Source organism: Gymnogyps californianus, chromosome 1 (genome assembly GCF_018139145.2).
Source record: "Gymnogyps californianus isolate 813 chromosome 1, ASM1813914v2, whole genome shotgun sequence".
Lineage (NCBI taxonomy): Eukaryota > Metazoa > Chordata > Aves > Accipitriformes > Cathartidae > Gymnogyps > Gymnogyps californianus.
Window position 1 is genome coordinate 57,522,054 of NC_059471.1, and position 18,056 is coordinate 57,540,109.

The window sequence follows — 18,056 nt, forward strand, 5'->3', positions numbered from 1 at the left end:
TTGTTAATGTTTGCAGCTCAAATCCAATCCTAGCAATAATGAGGAAAAAGAAGCCCAGACTCAGCTGACAAAATCTGATGAGCTACAGCGCCTGCATTCACAAGCATTATCTGCCTACCAGCAAGAGGATTACGAAGCCGCTATTTCTCTTCTTGATGAAATCTTGGCAGTAAGTGTTAGGTAAAATGGTACTGTGAAAGGGAAGTAAGAGCTCCTGTCTGACATCTGTGTATTTTTGTTTAACTTCTTCACTGATGTGAAAACACTTGGTATAATTGGCTCAGTTTTGCTGAGCACCGTGAGTCCATAATGAAGTTGGAAAGTGGAGAATGCTGAGCACTAGCTGCAAAAAAGTCAAAGTAATAGCTTGTAGTTCGGGTTAAAGATATAACTTCAGCCAAACTTCTGTTATGGATAACTTTCTTGATTATACTTTCCCATTTTTCCACAGTTCAGTGTTCTTGGGGAAGCTGGGAAAAACGTTGTTCTCAAACCAATGAAGTTTTGCCAAATACAGGAGGTGTAGGGTTTTTTATCTATATTTTTAAATTGCCTATATGCAGGCAATTTTTGTCTTGAGAAAATGAAGTAACAAAAGATCAAAAAAAATCATGAAGTTAAAAACGTGCATAGCTATCTGGATTTTCAGCTTGTTCCTTAGATATCTGTATTTGTTGAATCTTAATCAGTATAGGTAGTCTGATAGTATAAGTATAAATAACTCAATCATGTAGGCATTTTGCGTGTCATATAGAAATATATATTACAAGACAGTTAACTGCTTTTGACTTGGAATTTAAAACATTCTAGCTTTTGGTGAGGAAACTGCCAGAGTGTGGGAGTTTGTTTATGGGGAGGGAACATGGAAAAGCAGAAAAACCTCATTCTCTAAAATGATGGTTTACAAAAAAATTATAAGACCCAGAATAAATTCTCTAAAACGAATTATGATAGGCAATTCCTTTAAGTAATTATTCTTGCCATACTGTGACATTGTTACTTCTGTATGTATCTTTAAAATCTGGACACTAAGGTCAAACCTTGCATAGCTGAATCTTAACCACAGGCTTCTTTCTAGGGGACAGCTGACAGCTTGGTCCTTGCTGTTCATTACCCCTATTCTTTTGGGAAGATGTAATAATTTATGATTCTGATATCCTTCCCTGGAGGCTCAACAGACTGTCCCAGTTTAAGCAGTGCCAATAGATTTAATTCATCTCCCTGCATGAGCTCATTGAATCATTTACAAATTTTTCAGGCCTTTGTTTTCTATTTGGGCAGGTGCATCACAGCATCCACCAGGAAGCAGAGATGCTAATTTCATGCGCTCTGCATGCAGCTTGAACCTTATGCTATTGCAGTTGGCAAAGTGAAATTAAATGGGATTTTTCTTTTGTTGGGGAGGAAAAGAAGTGAAGTGTTATGGACCAAAACCAAGCTTTAATTTTGATTTCTCAAGGTTTGTGTTTGGGATGCAGAGCTACGGGAACTTCGAGCTGAGTGTTATATAAAGGAAGGGGAACCAAGCAAAGCCATTAGTGACTTGAAAGCTGCTGCCAAATTAAAGAATGATAACACTGAAGCCTTCTATAAAATCAGCAGAATATATTATCAGCTGGGGGACCATGAATTATCACTCAGGTAATTTTACTATTTGCTATAATCATTATAATTGAGACAGAAAATGTGGTGATACAGGTCGTGATAAACCATGAAATATCTATGTTGTCTGGTTTTTGGATGGAGTAGCAGCTCTGCTCTGGATCTGATAAAGGAAGCTCCTTTCCAGAAGCTAAGAACTGGCAGTGAAGACACCATGTTTATTCTTGGCAGACCAGCCATTTATGGTTCCTAGCATCTTGTTTACTTAAATAGAAGCCATAGTGCAGGTCCGTCAGAGTTGCTTATATTTACTGTCTTTATTGTATTTCTCCATCCGTGCTTCTCTAAACTTGCTTTGGTGGAGCCTCTTTTTAACCTTGAACCTCCATTCAAGTTAAGTTTACAATGCAAACAAAAAATGTATGCATTAAGTCTTAGGGCTAGATTTTTATTTCCAAGAGTGGAAACAAAAGGTTACAAGCTTAAGAATAAATAAAAAGTACAGAAGCATCCAAGTATGAGGAGCTGGGGATCCAGAGCTGTCAATCTTTCATTCTTGCAGACAGTGTCCAGTATTTTAGATGATTTTTTGATAACGCCCTACCCTTTTATTCATATTCAGTTAAGTTTAAGGTGTTACTCCCATATGTCCCTAGTCAGTCCTGCAGGTAACTGCCCTTGCCCAATCCAGACTGTTAACTTCATACTGTGTGCCTAGCTGGACAGATGGTATAATCCTTCTTTTTGCACACGAGTGGTTTCTGCACAGCTCATCTCGGATGTGCTACCTTCATCTCCAGACTCCTTCCAATATGGTTTTTGCCACAGAACCTCTGCAGTAAGAGGTGAAGGGAGCTGAAAATGCCTGAGTTTCTTTTCTTGGCTGGTGGATGGAAACTGCATGTGATTATAATTGCAAAAATTCATTTTATAGCTGGGCAAAAGTAAACACCAAATAACTAATTGGTTTGCATTAGGGATCCCCTTTCCAGAGTATACTTAATCTGTGGAGCTCATAGGTCACTTCTGTGGTGACTTTTGGTAGCTGGCCGTCATTTAGTCTAGTGATTTGAAGAATAGGTGGTATTTATTTTTTCTGTGAAATCCACACATGGACTTCCTCTGTTAATAACCAAATCTTAAGATTTTTATAAGGACAATTAAGAGAGCTGTTGAAGAACAGAATGGTATCGGAATGAAGGCATAAGCCTCTTTTCTTTATTCTTCTCTGATACTTTTTTTTTTTTGCATCATAAGTTATACTAAGAAAGAGTTCTATAGCTCTTTGACTTGCTGGGTGATTAATCATGTCGTTCCCTTAGTTTCTTTCTCTTACTTATAGGCTTAATGATTTTTCAAATAATAGATATTTTTGTCTGTGCTTAGGAACAAAATAAGATTTTGTGATCTCCTTCTGAAAATAACACCTTGGTTGTGCTATGATGACTCTATATGGTACAAAACTTCTATTCCTTCATATGATTGCATTCTGGAGTTGTTTTAAAGACTTTTGACTATTTTAAGAGGTATCTGCCCTAATCAGAGTCTGATTAAACAGTCTTCACAGTGAAAAGTCAGGCTCAGGCTTGGCTGAGATTCCATCAAGAGGAGGTTTGGGTCTTAGCTGAGCTTTGTCTGTTTCAGGCAGCATAAAATATACTTCTACATAGGTATTTTGTAATATAGCCGAGTTAAATATACAGGAAAATTACAATCAGTTGTATCTGATAACTGCTGAATATGATTTCTTTCCCAGGGTATATTTTTCTTCTGCTGTTTAGTCAGTTATTAACATAACACTTCTCAATCTTTGAATATTTGGCAATACAAAATAATTAAAAACAAAACCAGACAAATATCCCTGTATGTTCTGGAAGACTTTTTTTTGTCTCACTCTGCGTTCATTTTTGGATGAAGGGAGAGATCGTGTAAAGAAGTCAGCTGTTGTTCTGGACAGCTTATAGATGCTGCATTGTGTCTCTAGGTGAAATTTCATAACGTGTGGTGATGTCTTTCTGTTTTGGGGTTGTTTTTTTTCCTCCCTACCTCCCTGTGAAAAGTGAAGTCCGGGAGTGTCTGAAACTGGACCAAGACCATAAGCAATGCTTCTCTCTCTATAAGCAAGTAAAGAAACTCAATAAGCAGATCGAGTCAGCAGAGGAATTCATCAGAGAAGGCAGGTAAGTGTTCACTGCTATATTAAAAAAAAAAAAAGAAAAAAAAATCACTACTGAGGCGCCAACTTATTGATTGAGGAGTTGATTAAGTGATGCTTTTTGCATTTGTCAGTTGAAGTGGATAACTGAGCACAGCTCTCAAATTACAATTAAAATAAATATTGACTCACATAGTGACAATCCTATTCTGATTCGTTCTGATGCCGCTGTCTTCTCTTTGCATGCTTAACTTCTTTGTGGAGCAGGTCGTAAGACCAAGATAGGGATAATATTTGTCAGCTCTCGTATATCATCACTCAGCACTGATGAGGCCACACCTGGAGTGCTGGGCTCCCCAGTACAAGAGAGATGAAGCTACTGAGACAGAAAGTCCAGCCAAGTGCCACTAAGATGATGGAGGGACTGGAGCATCTCTCTCCTGTGAGGAAAGGCTGAGATGGCTGGGACTGTTCCCCCTGAGCCTTCTCTGCTACACAATGATCTCATTGATGTATATAAATACTTGAAGGGAGAGTGCAAAGAGGGCGGAGCCAGGCTCATTTCAGTGGTGCCCAGTGACAGGACCAGGGGCAGTGGGCGCAAACTGAAACAGGAAATTCCATTCGAACGTAAGGAAATGCTGCCCATCACCCCTTCGTTTCCACTGGTGCAGGTTGCCCAGAGAGGTTGTGGAGTCTCCCCACTTTGGAGATATTCAGAATCCGTCTGGACATGGTCCTGGGCAACCTGCTCTAGGTGGCCCTGCTTGATCGGGGGGTTGGACCAGATGACCTCCAGAAGTCCCTCAACTATTCTGTGATTAAAGGACCACATCTTCAGACTAAAACCACCTAGTAGCTCTGCAGTGCCTTGGTAGCAAAACTGGATCTGACTGATGGGCTGCTTTTATGCACCCTGTTAAATGATAGACAATACCTCTGCATTATTCTTCTTCTTGCTTTATTTCAGTTTTATATGTTCCCAAGCACAGGACATCCAACTGTAAGGACCCCTAACAGGTGATTAAATGTTGTCAAGGTGGCTTTTTAAAATTAAGTACATCAGGAATGTGAATCAGCACAACTGAAGACAGTTTTATTAAGCCAGCAGTCCATTCGGACTCTATTCACTTTAGTCTTCTATTTAAGCCAGTATCGGCGTATTTCCAGGGAGTCTTCAGAGAGCTTGAATTTCTCCTAGCTTGTAGCAACCCATGGGTTCAATCACACACTTGCATTTTTAGGTGAATGTTCTAATCCATTCCTTGCTAAAGTTCCATGGTTTGAGTATCTTTGAAACCTTCACAGCAAAAATACATTTTACTATGTGACTTGCAGAGAAGAAGGAAGGGAGAAAACAACCACACGATTCAAGCTGACATAAAGAACTTTTTTCTTTTTTGTACCAAGAAATGCAAATGGTACAGTGCTCACAGCAGGACTCCAGACTTAGTCCATCTTAGATATCAGAGAGGGGGATGCTTTTTTCCAAGTGCAGAGTGGCGTGTTGGACAGGAGGCAAATCTAGAGACTGTTGTCTGTACACAGTGAGGGATGGTAGTCGTTATCTTCTGCAAAAGCCTGCCGGGCACAGTGCCTGCTCTTCTGTCTCACAGCACAGAAAAGGGAACGGGGATGTAATTCTTGAAGTGGCTGAAAGTTTTCTTCGTACTGTTGTCTCACACCACACCTTTAAGACTATTAAGGTTAAGGTACATTGTTAGAAGGATGTGAAAATCTGTGAATTTTAAAATTTGTAAATAAATCGCAACACCCTGAAACAGTTATGACATTTCATGATGTTATGCTTATCTTTATGATTTAAACAGGTATGAAGATGCTATCAATAAATATGATTCTGTAATGAAAACTGAGCCAGAAGTCCCAATTTATGCTACTCGTGCCAAAGAAAGGATCTGCCACTGTTTATCAAAGGTAATTCTGCTTATCTCCCTCTGTAAATTTCTTTAAAACAAACAAAAAAACCCCAGACCCACACAACTACATGAATTTTGTTGTACTTTCTCCTCTCTAGAATCAGCAGGCTACAGAAGCCATAAAAGTTTGTACAGAAGTACTGCAGCTGGAACCAACCAATGTGAATGCCCTGAAAGACAGAGCAGAAGCTTATTTGCTGGAAGACCTGTATGAAGAAGGTACAGTTGTATGCAGTTTGCACATACTTTTTTGTGGGTGTTTAAAATGCAGTCAGTGTTTCAAGAATTTTTTAACATGCACTTTGATTCTACACTATGTTGTTATCCCTAATCAGCAATGGTAGTTGCAGATTTACAAAAATATCTGCTGGTAATTTTGTCTTGATTAGTATAAGTGGAATGTACTTGTTTTATCTACAGCAGAGTTGTCTTTACAACAGTGGGCTGTGTTCAGGATGTTTTATGAGACTGTACAGCTTACTCAACTTAAACACATTTTATATAATCAGCAATGTCAGACAATTGCATTTGGAGATAAAAGGTAATTAGGGTGATGTAAATCCACTTTAGGAACTCCATTTTAATGTCTTTAGATGGCAGCATGAAACAATACTGTTCTATCCACTGGCATATGTTGAGGGCAGAGGAAGGTAACAGCCATTGCTTCACCTCTATGGATCTCTGTAGTGCTGCTAAGACCAGTAAACTGATTCTACTCCCGAGGCTGCATTTTCCATACGGGGTTTCCATAAAATGCATACTGTTACATGGTCCCATCTACAGCCTTGGAAAGTAGGGACTGAGTAGCGGGTGTCTCTGAGTACACCAATATGTTGTTACCTAGCTTCTTTAAGACTAGTAAGTGCTAATGTGCTATTAAAAAAAAAAAAAACAACTTCAAAATTTAATTTAGTGAATCTCATTTCCACAAGAAACCAGGCTTAAGAAGCAAATTTGGACAATCTGTCTGTTCCAGCCCCATGCTGAGTCATGCAGCAGTTTTTGAAGCATTGGGCTGTTTCAGTCAAATGTGATGAGGGAAAGGACTTGTAGGCTTTAAATCTGCAGAAAACTAGTTCCATTAATTTTAGTACTCATGGAACAATTTTCCTTTTCTGTATTGTGGTACTGGATCTGTCACTTTACAACTGAACAAAAAAAATCTTTTCGATTTAAACATTCATGAGGCAGCTGTTCTCATTAATAGCACACTCAGATTTTTTTTGTCTTTTTGAGAAATTAATCACTGAGAGACGATATTGCTCACCTCTTGAAGTTCACTTAAAAAATGAGATACCTATTTTGTTCTTTTTTTAGGCCTCCTTGACTCAAATGAAAACATGGTATAAAGAGGACTGGTGTGGTTTCAGGCAGTCCTCTTCATCAGCCCTGTAGACTTTGTACCTTTGAAGTGACGTAGTCCTAGTCCCTCTTTGAGGCTGGCAAGCCTTCTTCCTCCTTATAAGAAAAAGGGTGGAAGACAACAGCGTTTCGGAGAACTGATGACCTTTGTGCAAAGGGATTGCTTAAAAAAAACCCCCAAAGTGTGAGGAAAAATTGTCTTTCTGTTTTTCTTAGGGTAATGTTTTTCCATCTTTTGATTGTTAAGAACTGCAGCGTCAACCTAGAAGTAAGGCTCAGGAAGATTTCAGTGATGAGGCCCCCTTTGGGCATTTCCCCATCTTTTTCTGTACTTCAGTACGGTGGAAGTAAGCTCAGTCAGGGTTGGGAAAAGTAGATTTACAAATGAATAAAAAACCCACCACTTCCCTAAAAGTAGTTAAAGGTACAGAATACAAATCTACATAGATGACAGCTTGTACAAAGGTTTTTGATTTAAGAGGAATGAGTATCAGCAAAAGGAGAACCCAAAGAAAATTTAACATTATTTTTTCCCCTCAAGGTGTATGAATCTTCAGCTTAGAGGAGGGTACAGAGAGGGGCAGGCCAAACAGGCCCTGCCGTGAGTCCTCTTAGATGTACCTTTTGCTTCTTACTAGTGGACAGAATTGATCTGTTTTTTTCTTGAAATTGGATCTTGCTAACATTATCTTCTATTAAATCCTCATCTATTTCTGGTTTCTCTAGGGTGAGAGAATCTGGCAACTCTTGCAAATTAGAGGAAAAAAAGTTTTGTAACAAGGTCCTGCACAAATGCACAGAGCCAGCTTGGTCTTGTGCTGGAGCAAATGCCTCCCTATTATGGGATATAAAGAAACAGAGAGGACACACCTGGGATCTGGGAGAGCTTATTTCCTGGGCTGGAGCATGCTGGGCTTGGCCTAGCCTGGTTCTGAGTAGACAACCATGCTAGAGTGGAACCGTGCTCCTCCAAATCCCTGTTGTTTAGCATATCCTCTGCCTTCCTCCTGCCCTTGACAGTAGTGAGATGGTTGTAGTTACACTCTGCCTTCCAGCAGGGCCTCTGTAAACAGTATTATAATAGTCCATGAATGTTAGTCTGCCTGAAGGTGTCTTCACTTATCCTTCAGTTTTAACTGCTGTAAAATGATGGCTGATTTCTCTCTGCTGTAGAGAACAGTAGAGCAATTAAAATTGTAGTCTCATATTTAAAGGGGCAAACTGATTCTCATTCTTCCCTCAAGAAAGTTTCAAGCTGGAGGCACCTATTTTCCTGTTTAAAGACAGGAAATTGCAAAGTACTTGTAAGTCAGAACTTTGAAGGCGATTATTGTTAAATGTTCAAGATGCACTTCAGTATGTATAGCTGAGTTTGGATTCCTGTCAAATGGTTTTAATTACTTTATAATCACATGGGATCCAGGGCTTGTCTATAGAGACAGATGTGTAATGACTCCCTTTCTGGTTTACCTCATAAATACAGGAGTCTGTCTAAAGTATACAGCACAAGTTTTGTCAAAGAAGGAAAAAAAACCACCTTGCTTTTTCAAAATTGTTCAGGACATCTTTTTTCTTGTTTGTTTGTTTGTTTGTTTGTTTGTTTTCTTCCTCACCCTACTACTGTAGAGGAAACAGTCCCTATTTCAGTAAGAGCATAACTGGTTCAGTTATTCCTGTAATAGAGTTGGCATGGACATAGGTTGTCTTACTCATGTTTGGTAGGAAATTAATTCTGGATATGCAGTAATGGCCAATCTTGGTCACTCTGTTTTAAAGATGCAGGCAAGATAGGAAAGCCAGCTAAAGTGTTTAAAGATACCATGCGATTACTATTTGAGAGGTTGTGAAGACTCTTGTATTGAAAGAAGGAGAGTTAGATTTGACTAAAGTATTTAAATTGAAAGCGATACTGGAAACTGGTTGTTCCTTTCCTGTTGTGGGACAGGAGGCACTCTGAAATAGCAGGCAAGTAAGAAGCAGCAGTGATTCTTGTGTTGGTTTGTGAGGTACTAGTGCTTTTAGAAATAGTGACAGAGAAGAATTGATTAAATATCTCACTCGACATACTGTGAATTAGTAGTAAGTCTCCTGGTTTCATAGCAAACTTCTTGTGGTCAGGAAGCTGACATCCTGCTTCCACCCCTCACCCCTCAGGTGGGGAGAGTGATTAGCTCTCTGAAAGAGGAAAATTCCTACACTGGAGAGTACCATCAAAACTTGAGTCTCTTCCAACTGAGAGAAAGCGCAAAATGTACTTGCTGTCAGGTGTGCTGGGTGCATTCCCTCTGCAGTGTGCACCACTAAAAAACATACCTTCCCATATGCTTAATACTTGCAGCCTTTAAATAAGGGAGTCAGTTTAAAAAAAAGAGAAATCTAGTACTGTCATTGCAATTACTTGACTCCTGAGCAGCTTGGTTTCCAGCAGTGGTGCGCGCTGTAGATCATGTGGTGCTCAGTGAAGTTGAGCAATCTGATCTGCATTTGGCAGGACGTTGTGATGGGACATCCCATTATTACGTGAAGCAGATTAAGGACGCTGGTGTTTAAAATTATTGGAGCGGTAAAGCAGCATAATGAAACGCTGCATTTGCATTATTTTTATCAGTTTCAACAGCATATATTGGGCACACGCATTAGTGTACGCTCCCGTTCGTTGGAGTTTTTTTAATGACTGGGCAAACTATTAAAAATAGCAGAAGCCCAAATGCTTTGTTCAGGCAGCAAATGACAGTGTCCAGTGATGTGAAAATGAATAGAAATTTTGTTTTGTTTGTAATAGCATATGAAATTGTTGGGACACTGGAAATACTTTTTGGAAATTTTTTTTCAATAACCAAAACAAGATTGCAGTGGTATCAGATGTCTGGGTAATACAAATTCATTAGCACTTCCTGCTGTCTTGCTCAGAAACAGTGAAAAACAAATGTAACACCTGCTGAGAAATAGCATCTGCTTGGAAATAATCTGATGCAAGTACTTCGTCTAACTTAGAAACCTAGGAGTCTTGGATCTGCAAATGAGACTTTGAGGATTATAACAGTGAAAGAAGAGCAGTCTCATTAAAGACTTCAACAGTTGCTTCCCTTGATAAATCTTGATATCAAAGAATATTTAAACTTGGTGTCTTAAGCATTCAGTTACCACTTACAATAATTCATGAATACATTGCAGCACCTCTCTTGCTTTCATTCCTGAGAAATGCAACTCTTGAAATAAAAGCGAGAGCATGCCTTTGGAAAAAAACCCTTAAAATATAACTGTCTGCATATTATGCAGAGGCGTAAAAAGCAAATATTTGTCTTTCACTTACAGTATGAACTTACTGGTAATCTGAAATCCATCTTTATTGTCATTAAAGAGGAAGAGGCTTTCTATTGTGTTGATTGAGTGCAGACTGTGGGAGAAGAAGGAAAATTAATTTAAAGGCTCTGTATCATGCATCCTTTAGTTGAACAGCAATGTGGGACTAACATTGTGCAGTGGGCTCTTCAAATACTAGTTGCTGAAACTTGCTTCCTGACTTCTGTTTCATCCCAGTCCTAGATGATTATGTTGTTCATCCATGTGGCAACTGTAACATCTAGAGAGTGTTCTGACCTACTGCTAGTAACCTCCCTTCTTCCTTTCCAAAAAGTGTGATGAACCTAAAGAAAGAAAATTAGCTAATTTGTATGTGAAAATGAATCTCTTCTACTCCAGGGCTTTCTAATTTGGAAAAAAAACCATGGCAAGTTGAAATAAAAGTTTTGCTGTTTATATATGGTAATAGCAAACCTTCAGTTTTGGTGAGTGGTTGAGTTCTTTAAATTGAAGTCTGTAAAGAGTTGTGTAATCTTTTTTCATTCACTTTTTTTATAAAAGCTATTAAAGACTATGAGACTGCTCAAGCCAATAGTGAAAATGACCAGCAGATTCGGGAGGGGCTAGAACGTGCCCAGAGGATGCTGAAGCAATCACAGAAGAGGGATTACTATAAAATCTTAGGAGTAAAAAGGTGAGATATTAATATCTGAGACGATGATGTGAAAGTTGGTTATTAAACCAGTACATCTAGGGCTGATCACTTGAATTTGTTCTGCTGAGTGTTTTTGTTCCTGTATGTTGCTACCTTCACTTTCCTACTGCACTAGTTTAGCAGTGTTCAGCTTTTAAGTAGCATTTGTTTACAATTCCTTTAGAAAGAATGAAAAAGCAACATTGAGAAGGAAGGAAGTGAATCCCTTGGCAAGAAATTCTTAGCATAGATGATTAAGAGTCAGGTGAATGAATTGGGGAAGAAATGAAGACTGGAAAGAATCACTGAAAGGGACAAAAAATAAAATTGTGGCAGATAGTGTGATAGATTGGAAGAGTTTGAAAGGACTAACTGAAAGGTATCTAAAATACTTCTGCCATTAACCTTGAGAAACCAACGACTTCACTTTCTAATGTGGACCAAACAAATGTCCAGTTCTGAACTAGTACTGGTCATCCTTCCAACCGTGAACTAATTTGATCTTTACTCTTTGTGCTTTTTGTTACTCATCTGATTGTAAATTCTTCAGACTGGGAACTGTATTCTGCATAGTAGCTGGCAGTAGCATCTTTCCAAGGAAAGTAAATGGGTGGTGAAGGAAAGAGTGAGTAATCTCTATTTAAAGTTGCAACCTGCTTCCTCTGTTTTTTGTGTAAAGAGTCTTCAGTGCCATCTGCAGAAGGTTAACTAGCATCTCATAATTTTCCTGATGCCCTTAATTACTGTCTCAGTGTTTAAAATAAACCTGTAGATTCACTAGTGTGGCATATGAACAATTAGAAAATTTTCAAGTTATCTATAATTTTATCCATCCAGAAATGCTCGAAAGCAAGAAATCATAAAAGCTTACAGAAAGCTGGCATCCCAGTGGCACCCTGACAACTTCCAGAGTGAGGAAGAAAAGAAGAAAGCAGAGAAAAAATTCATTGATATAGCAGCTGCTAAAGAAGTCCTCACTGACCCAGGTAATGATTGTTCTTATGCAGTGACTTCATTTTTTTTAATTACTTTTTTACAGTAATGTAAAAATACAGCAAGTGTAAGTCATAACAAGGCTTACAGCTTCCCTTTTCCCCCTTCTCCCCTTATCCATCTTGAGAAGGCAATGCACTAATCCTTGCATCCAGTCTGTTGCATGAAGTCAGATGTAAACCTGGAATTATTGTGTTCCAGTGACTTTTGTTGAAAGTCAAATGAAAATTATTATTTCAAAGGTCTCTTTTTAGGATATCATCTTGCAGAGATTTCCAGGATTGATTAACTCTGGAAATGCTTACTTTAAGGATGTGGGTGTCGTCTCCTGCCTAAAGTTCTACTGCAAACTACATTTAGATTATAACAGCCCCTGAAGTACTCCAGAGAAGCCCTCAAAATTGGCCCTTGTTGTGTGTATCAAAGCCTAGATGCATTGTGCAAACAGGCACTCTGCAAACAGAGCATTTCCCCGAGGCAGGGCACTGGGTTCTCGGCTCCTGTCAGCCTTAGGGAGAGGAAGCCCTCACCGCTGGTCTGTGGCCAGGCTCCTGGGGCCAGCCCAGTCCCTCAGAGGAAGGAGCCCTGTCAGGTCTGACTGTCTGCTGATCAGCTCTGGAGGAGGGGGAAAAAAAAGTGAAGAATGCAGTCACTCTCCTGGCAGACCCTGTGGTATGGTGTCTAGGAGATCTGATGTCTGTCTTGCCAAGAGATGAACAGAAGGAGTTAAACCATTTAGTTTCAAGAATGTAATAAAAAACGGGGTGGTGTGGTTATCTCACCTCCTTTAAAAAAAAAAAAAAAAAACAAAAAACCCAAACCAAGCAAGCAAACCAACCCAAACAACTGACAAAAAAACCCAAACAAAAAACTAAAAAAAACCCCACCAAACAACCAAAAAAAAACCCCCCTCAACCAGAGCCATCTGTTAAGTTCTTGTCTTTAAACTGTTCCTGTATGGTCACTGGAAAGAGAGAAGCACATAAAAGATGTGGATATCGGAGGCTCCCATTTTTATCTTCAACTGTTCAGGATCATCGATGTGATAATTAGGCAGATGGGCTCAGACTTTCTTGGAGGAAGGAGGGATCTGAGAGCGATGAACTGCATTACAAACACTTCTGGTCAGAAAACCCTTTTCTGTGTTGATGTGATCTTTGTTCATAATTACGAACGCAAATTAGGAGATTTATATACTGAAAGCGTTTGAGGTGCTGTTTGCCCTGTCAGCATCTCCAGGACATGTTCATCTACTTTCTCCTTGACACACTTTCTTATGTCATGTTTACCATTCCTGTAAAACCAGCTGAGCAAGAAAAGTAACACCGGTAGTATTTGGCTTTTGTAGTGCCATCTGTATTGCTTTCCATCTCTTCTTACTGCAATGGCATTCTCTCCTTTCATCCAGGTATTTTTCCCAGGTCATTTTCTGGCTCTAGTGACCATGTTGGTTATGTAAAGAAAAACTATAAAGCCTGTAGACCTCTGAATCTCTGAGCTTTGATTTGCAAGCTTAGTATCACAGGGCTCTGGTGTACTTTTGAGGCCATCTTCCACATTCCTCCCCCAGCCAGTCTCACGATTCCCCCTTAACCAACTCCTTTGCTTCCCTTCTCTGCCTTGATGAAATGGGTGTCCTGAAAAAGTGCTGGGTGATCAAAAACCTTGTGGCGCTTGCAGGCTGCTTGAAAGTTATATGCGGATGTAAATAACAAGAGTACTGGTGTAGCCTGTGACTTGTCTGTGGGTCTTGGGGGAAGACTTTCAACTTTGTCCCCGCTGGACAAAACTACTTAAAGAACCTGCTTTCTGCCTCCAAACTGCTGTCCCCTAGATAGCGCTCTGCCTGAATGGTACGTGGAGAAGATTGAAAAAGTTTGGGGCTCTGCATGCTGACTTCCGTGCTGTTGCTGAATGGTCAATATTGGAATTCATTGGTCGTGCAGAATTGGCAGGATACAGCATGGTCTGTCCTCAGACCACCGCGAGTGAGTGCAGCTGTGAGAGAATAGGTCCAATAAACTCACCAAGGACAAAATGTCCCAATTATTTGTGGGACACAGTTGGTCAAAGTGCAACTGTCCTGTCCCTGTTGGAATTCATACCTGTCCTGTTGGACAGCCAGGTACTGTCTTGCCTTGTTTGAAACTAAATGACTTCTTTGAGGTTTTTCGTACGGTGTTTTCACGGGGTTAGTCTCTTCTCTGCCGGTCTCCTGGACAGCTTTGAAAAACTCAAAGTAATTGGGTTCTGCAGATGCCGCCAATACAAGTGATAATTCCAGCTCTCTGGCCTGGGGGGGTTCTGAATTGGTTATTGGTCATCAGAGATGCTTGGTGTTACTGCCATGTGCCATGATTCCATCTTGGTTTTGTTTCCTTCAGAAATGAGGCGGAAGTTTGATGCGGGAGAGGACCCACTGGATGCGGAGAGTCAGCAGGGTGGGGGCAACCCTTTCCACAGGAACTGGAACACGTGGCAAGGATTCAACCCCTTTGGTTCTGGAGGAGGACCATTTACATTCAAATTTCACTTCAGTTAGAGCCAAGACTGTTTCTGGTGGCTGCTGCTGTTTTCTACTTCACTTGTTGAAAAATAAAAACTCTCTCATTCAAGACCCCAAATCTTAATTTCTAATGTTGTCTTACTGCACTAGAAGAAAGCTTCTTTCTTTTAGTATTCAGAGGGTTTGCTTTGTGGTGAACTTGACAAGCTCATACTGGTTGGGGGGGTTTGTTACTGCCTATGTATTTGTTGTGGATATGCAGGACTTGTTTATTCCTATGGATGGAAAAAACAGTAAGAGGCTACTTAGGACAACACTTAAACATAAATTTAGGACTCAAGTATATGCTTAAAGGTAAAATGCATGTAAATATTTTTCTGAATCGGGGCCTAATAAACACGGAAAGGGTAGTTACCATAGTCTCTACATTAACAAATTGTTAGTCGTGCTCAGCAGAATGATCCATCTCTCAGTATTCTTCAAAGGAAGCCCTAGTGACCACCTGCTGCTTCACCTGCTGCAGTGCCATAGGTAGGGTGAAGAGGCTGCGTACTGAATGAGGCTGAACAATTGCTCTGAAAGAAGATTGCTTGTAAGTAATTGTATTTGAAAATGCCTACTCACTTTATTCGTTAACCTGAAATGAATTGGGATGTTTTCCTTGGCGGCAGTTGTCAGCTATGAAAGTAAAAAAATATACCTGATGTTTTTTGAAAGACTTGTTCTGAATGCGATTTGGGATGTTTAGGTATCGTTTTTGAGTAGTTTGCACTTTAACAAAATACCTGCTTGAGATTTGAGCAAAAAATTTGATGTGACGTTTCCCCGACTATGCAGCAATTTGTTACTTCTCTGTACATGAACTCGGAACCGATACAGCTTGTGAGGTGAGTGTACTGCGGACTGTAGGAATACGATATTAACTCTAGCCTTACCCTGTAATACGACTTCTTCATTTCTGCTGGGTGATGCGACAGTGAGTTAATACTATGTGAAATTGAAGTAATTTTATGTTTTGCATAACAGCCACAGTACTGCAAAAACAACTGTGTGCAAAAAGAGGGACTAACTTTCCATTAGCTGCAAGTCTGGTTTATTTTTTCCATATGTGCGTAGCTAAAATTGGTTGAGTGTAATTGATCGAACTGTGTGAATGCGATGCGAGGTATTACCAGGACTGTAGCTGCTATGGGTAAAAAGTCTTCTCATTCTGTAACTGAATATATCATAATTACTGATGAGTTTCAGCAGCCGCCATTTTCTTAGAATGCAAGAATTACAGTTCATCAATGTTTTCTTGATTGGATTTTAACTGGAAAACAATAATCGGCTGATGGGAATCTTCTCTCACTTTAACTTATGGCATTTGAAAGCATAAGCAGCCTCAGTAAAACAAATGAAATTAGCAAATAAGGCCTTCAGTCTGAAATTGGGGTTTTTATTACTGTAAGCGGAATTGCTGTTGAAGGATAACCCTTGTCTCCTGCCTCAAGTACTTTACAAACATAATTGTGAGGCCATGTGGCTTCATAAAATGTTTTTCAACAGCAATTTAAAGGTCAGTGTTTGTTCAGCAGAAATTTATCTTCGAGCTGAAGAGTGTATGTAGTGATTTCTAACAGTTGATGGTACAAAACCACCCCAGCAGCCTATTAAAGTCCAGTGTCGGCTACTTTCGAAGTTGAACGACTTTTTGTAGAAGTTCGACTTCCGCTTTTGACCTGTCTGAAAGCTTTTTGTTTAAACTCTGTAGAAGATGCTCAGGACGCTGTTCATGCCGTTCTAGGCTAGCGTGGTTCTCGTAGGACCTCTAGGGCTCGGACGTAGGAGCTTGCTGCACAGTAAATAACCTGTTCCCCCGTGGTATCAGCCGATGCAGACTGCTCTCTGCGCATGTGCTTTTTGCTCACAGTAAGTAAAAGATGGGTAGGTGGCTTCCACGTACAACGGCCGCTCTTGGTTGTCGTCAGCCCTCTGTCCCTGAGGGGCGAGCCAGACCCAACTGCGCTTGCTGCGGGCTGGGTGGCTGCGGTGTGGTTTGCCGGTTGTACGTGCTTGTGTGCGAGCCATTGCTCTGTATAAACACTTTTATATTGCCTTGTTCACTAGAGACGGGGCTGTTTTAAAATTAATATTGAATGACCAGTGTAAGCAATACGTCACGTTTTGTACATACAGGAGTGTTGTTCAGTTTCAGGAAGTCACAGTAAACACCGCAGACAGCTATGTTTGTGCGCTGAGGAAGTGCTAGAAATGATACATCTTCTTTTAAAGGACTACCCTTGGTCAGCTCTTTTGTTCTCATCCCTCTCCCTTCTCTCTTTGAAAAGCTATAGCTGAAGAAATTGTTCCCTGGTTTTTTAATTTTTTTTTTTTCTTTTAGGGAAGGAATAGGATGGTCCCTCATATGTAAATTGTTCATACAAGGCACTGATGTTAGAGCAGTGCGGATTTGTTTCTCTAAGGCAGTGGACTGTTCTGCTGTCCTGGAAGCAGTCAGGAACAAAAAGGATGATGCTTATTTTGAGAATGAATGGGAAAGGGAAAATTACATATTAAGGAAAAAAAAAAAGCCTTGAACGTAGTCAGTAGAAGGAGGAGGATGATAAATGCGTGAATGTTGTTCATAGATTCCTTCTGTGGAAAACAGTGTCTTGAAAACGAGAACAAAAAATGACAGTGGAGAACGAGGCTTTCTGATGTTAAGCAGCTGCTGACTACAAGAAGTGTTATCACTCCAGTGCTGGTTTTAAGGGAGCAGATGCTGGCTTTTAGCTCTAAGGTAGTTGTGAAAATACAGAGAGACACAGTTGTGTTAAAAAGTAAGCATTCACGTTTTGAGGATCTCCAGATACGGTGATGCATTTCCTGATGTGACTTCAGAAAATGAAGTGCTGGTAACACACCGAGCGTTAATGGTGCAGGCGATGTACAAGGAAGCTGAATTCGCCTTTTTATTTATTAGTGGGTGTCTGTAGTGCAATAATGTTCAATAACCGAACATTGAAATAAATGTCTTGGTAGTTCGTAAACCCTGAGGTGTGCATGAAACATCGTTACAATAATTGGCCTATATGTAGATGCAAACTTTCTCTGTTGAATTCTCTCTTTCAGTTTTAATAAACTAGTTTCCAACTTGTTTTAAAATGAAGGGGGGTGGGGAGCGTATTTTACTTGATACATGCTTAATACTGATGTATTAATAAATCAGTATTAAAACAGATTTGAACTGAATCATAAACTTAAGAGCTCAAACTTGTGACTTAAGCAGAAAATGTGTCAGCTTAAACTTAAAAAAAAAAAAAAAAAAAAGCAAAGCTTATTATCATTTCGGTTTTCAGACCAGTGTTTGGAATAACAATTACTCTTCTGTTTAGGGGTGTGATTTGTAGGAGCTTTGCTGGAAACTAGCCAGTATAGCATAGCAGGTTAGTTGTATTTAAAAGTGCCTTACTGTAAGGTATTGTTTGTTTGCTCTGTAATACACACTTTTATCCATAAAAT

The 18,056-nt window shown here is 39.8% G+C and overlaps 1 protein-coding gene across 1 annotated transcript in view; it reads left to right on the plus strand.

The window, feature by feature from the left end:
* The window catches only part of DNAJC3 (DnaJ heat shock protein family (Hsp40) member C3), a 38,714-nt gene extending 20,868 nt beyond the window's left edge, over nt 1–17,846 (plus strand). The window contains exons 5-12 of the mRNA XM_050892146.1: nt 17–169; nt 1,460–1,641; nt 3,663–3,782; nt 5,587–5,692; nt 5,793–5,913; nt 10,921–11,053; nt 11,891–12,039; nt 14,431–17,846. Coding sequence (XP_050748103.1) covers nt 17–169; nt 1,460–1,641; nt 3,663–3,782; nt 5,587–5,692; nt 5,793–5,913; nt 10,921–11,053; nt 11,891–12,039; nt 14,431–14,588 — 1,122 coding nt within the window. The 3' untranslated portion in view covers nt 14,589–17,846. The remainder of the gene's footprint in view (nt 1–16; nt 170–1,459; nt 1,642–3,662; nt 3,783–5,586; nt 5,693–5,792; nt 5,914–10,920; nt 11,054–11,890; nt 12,040–14,430) is intronic.
* Nucleotides 17,847–18,056: the final 210 nt, after the last annotated feature.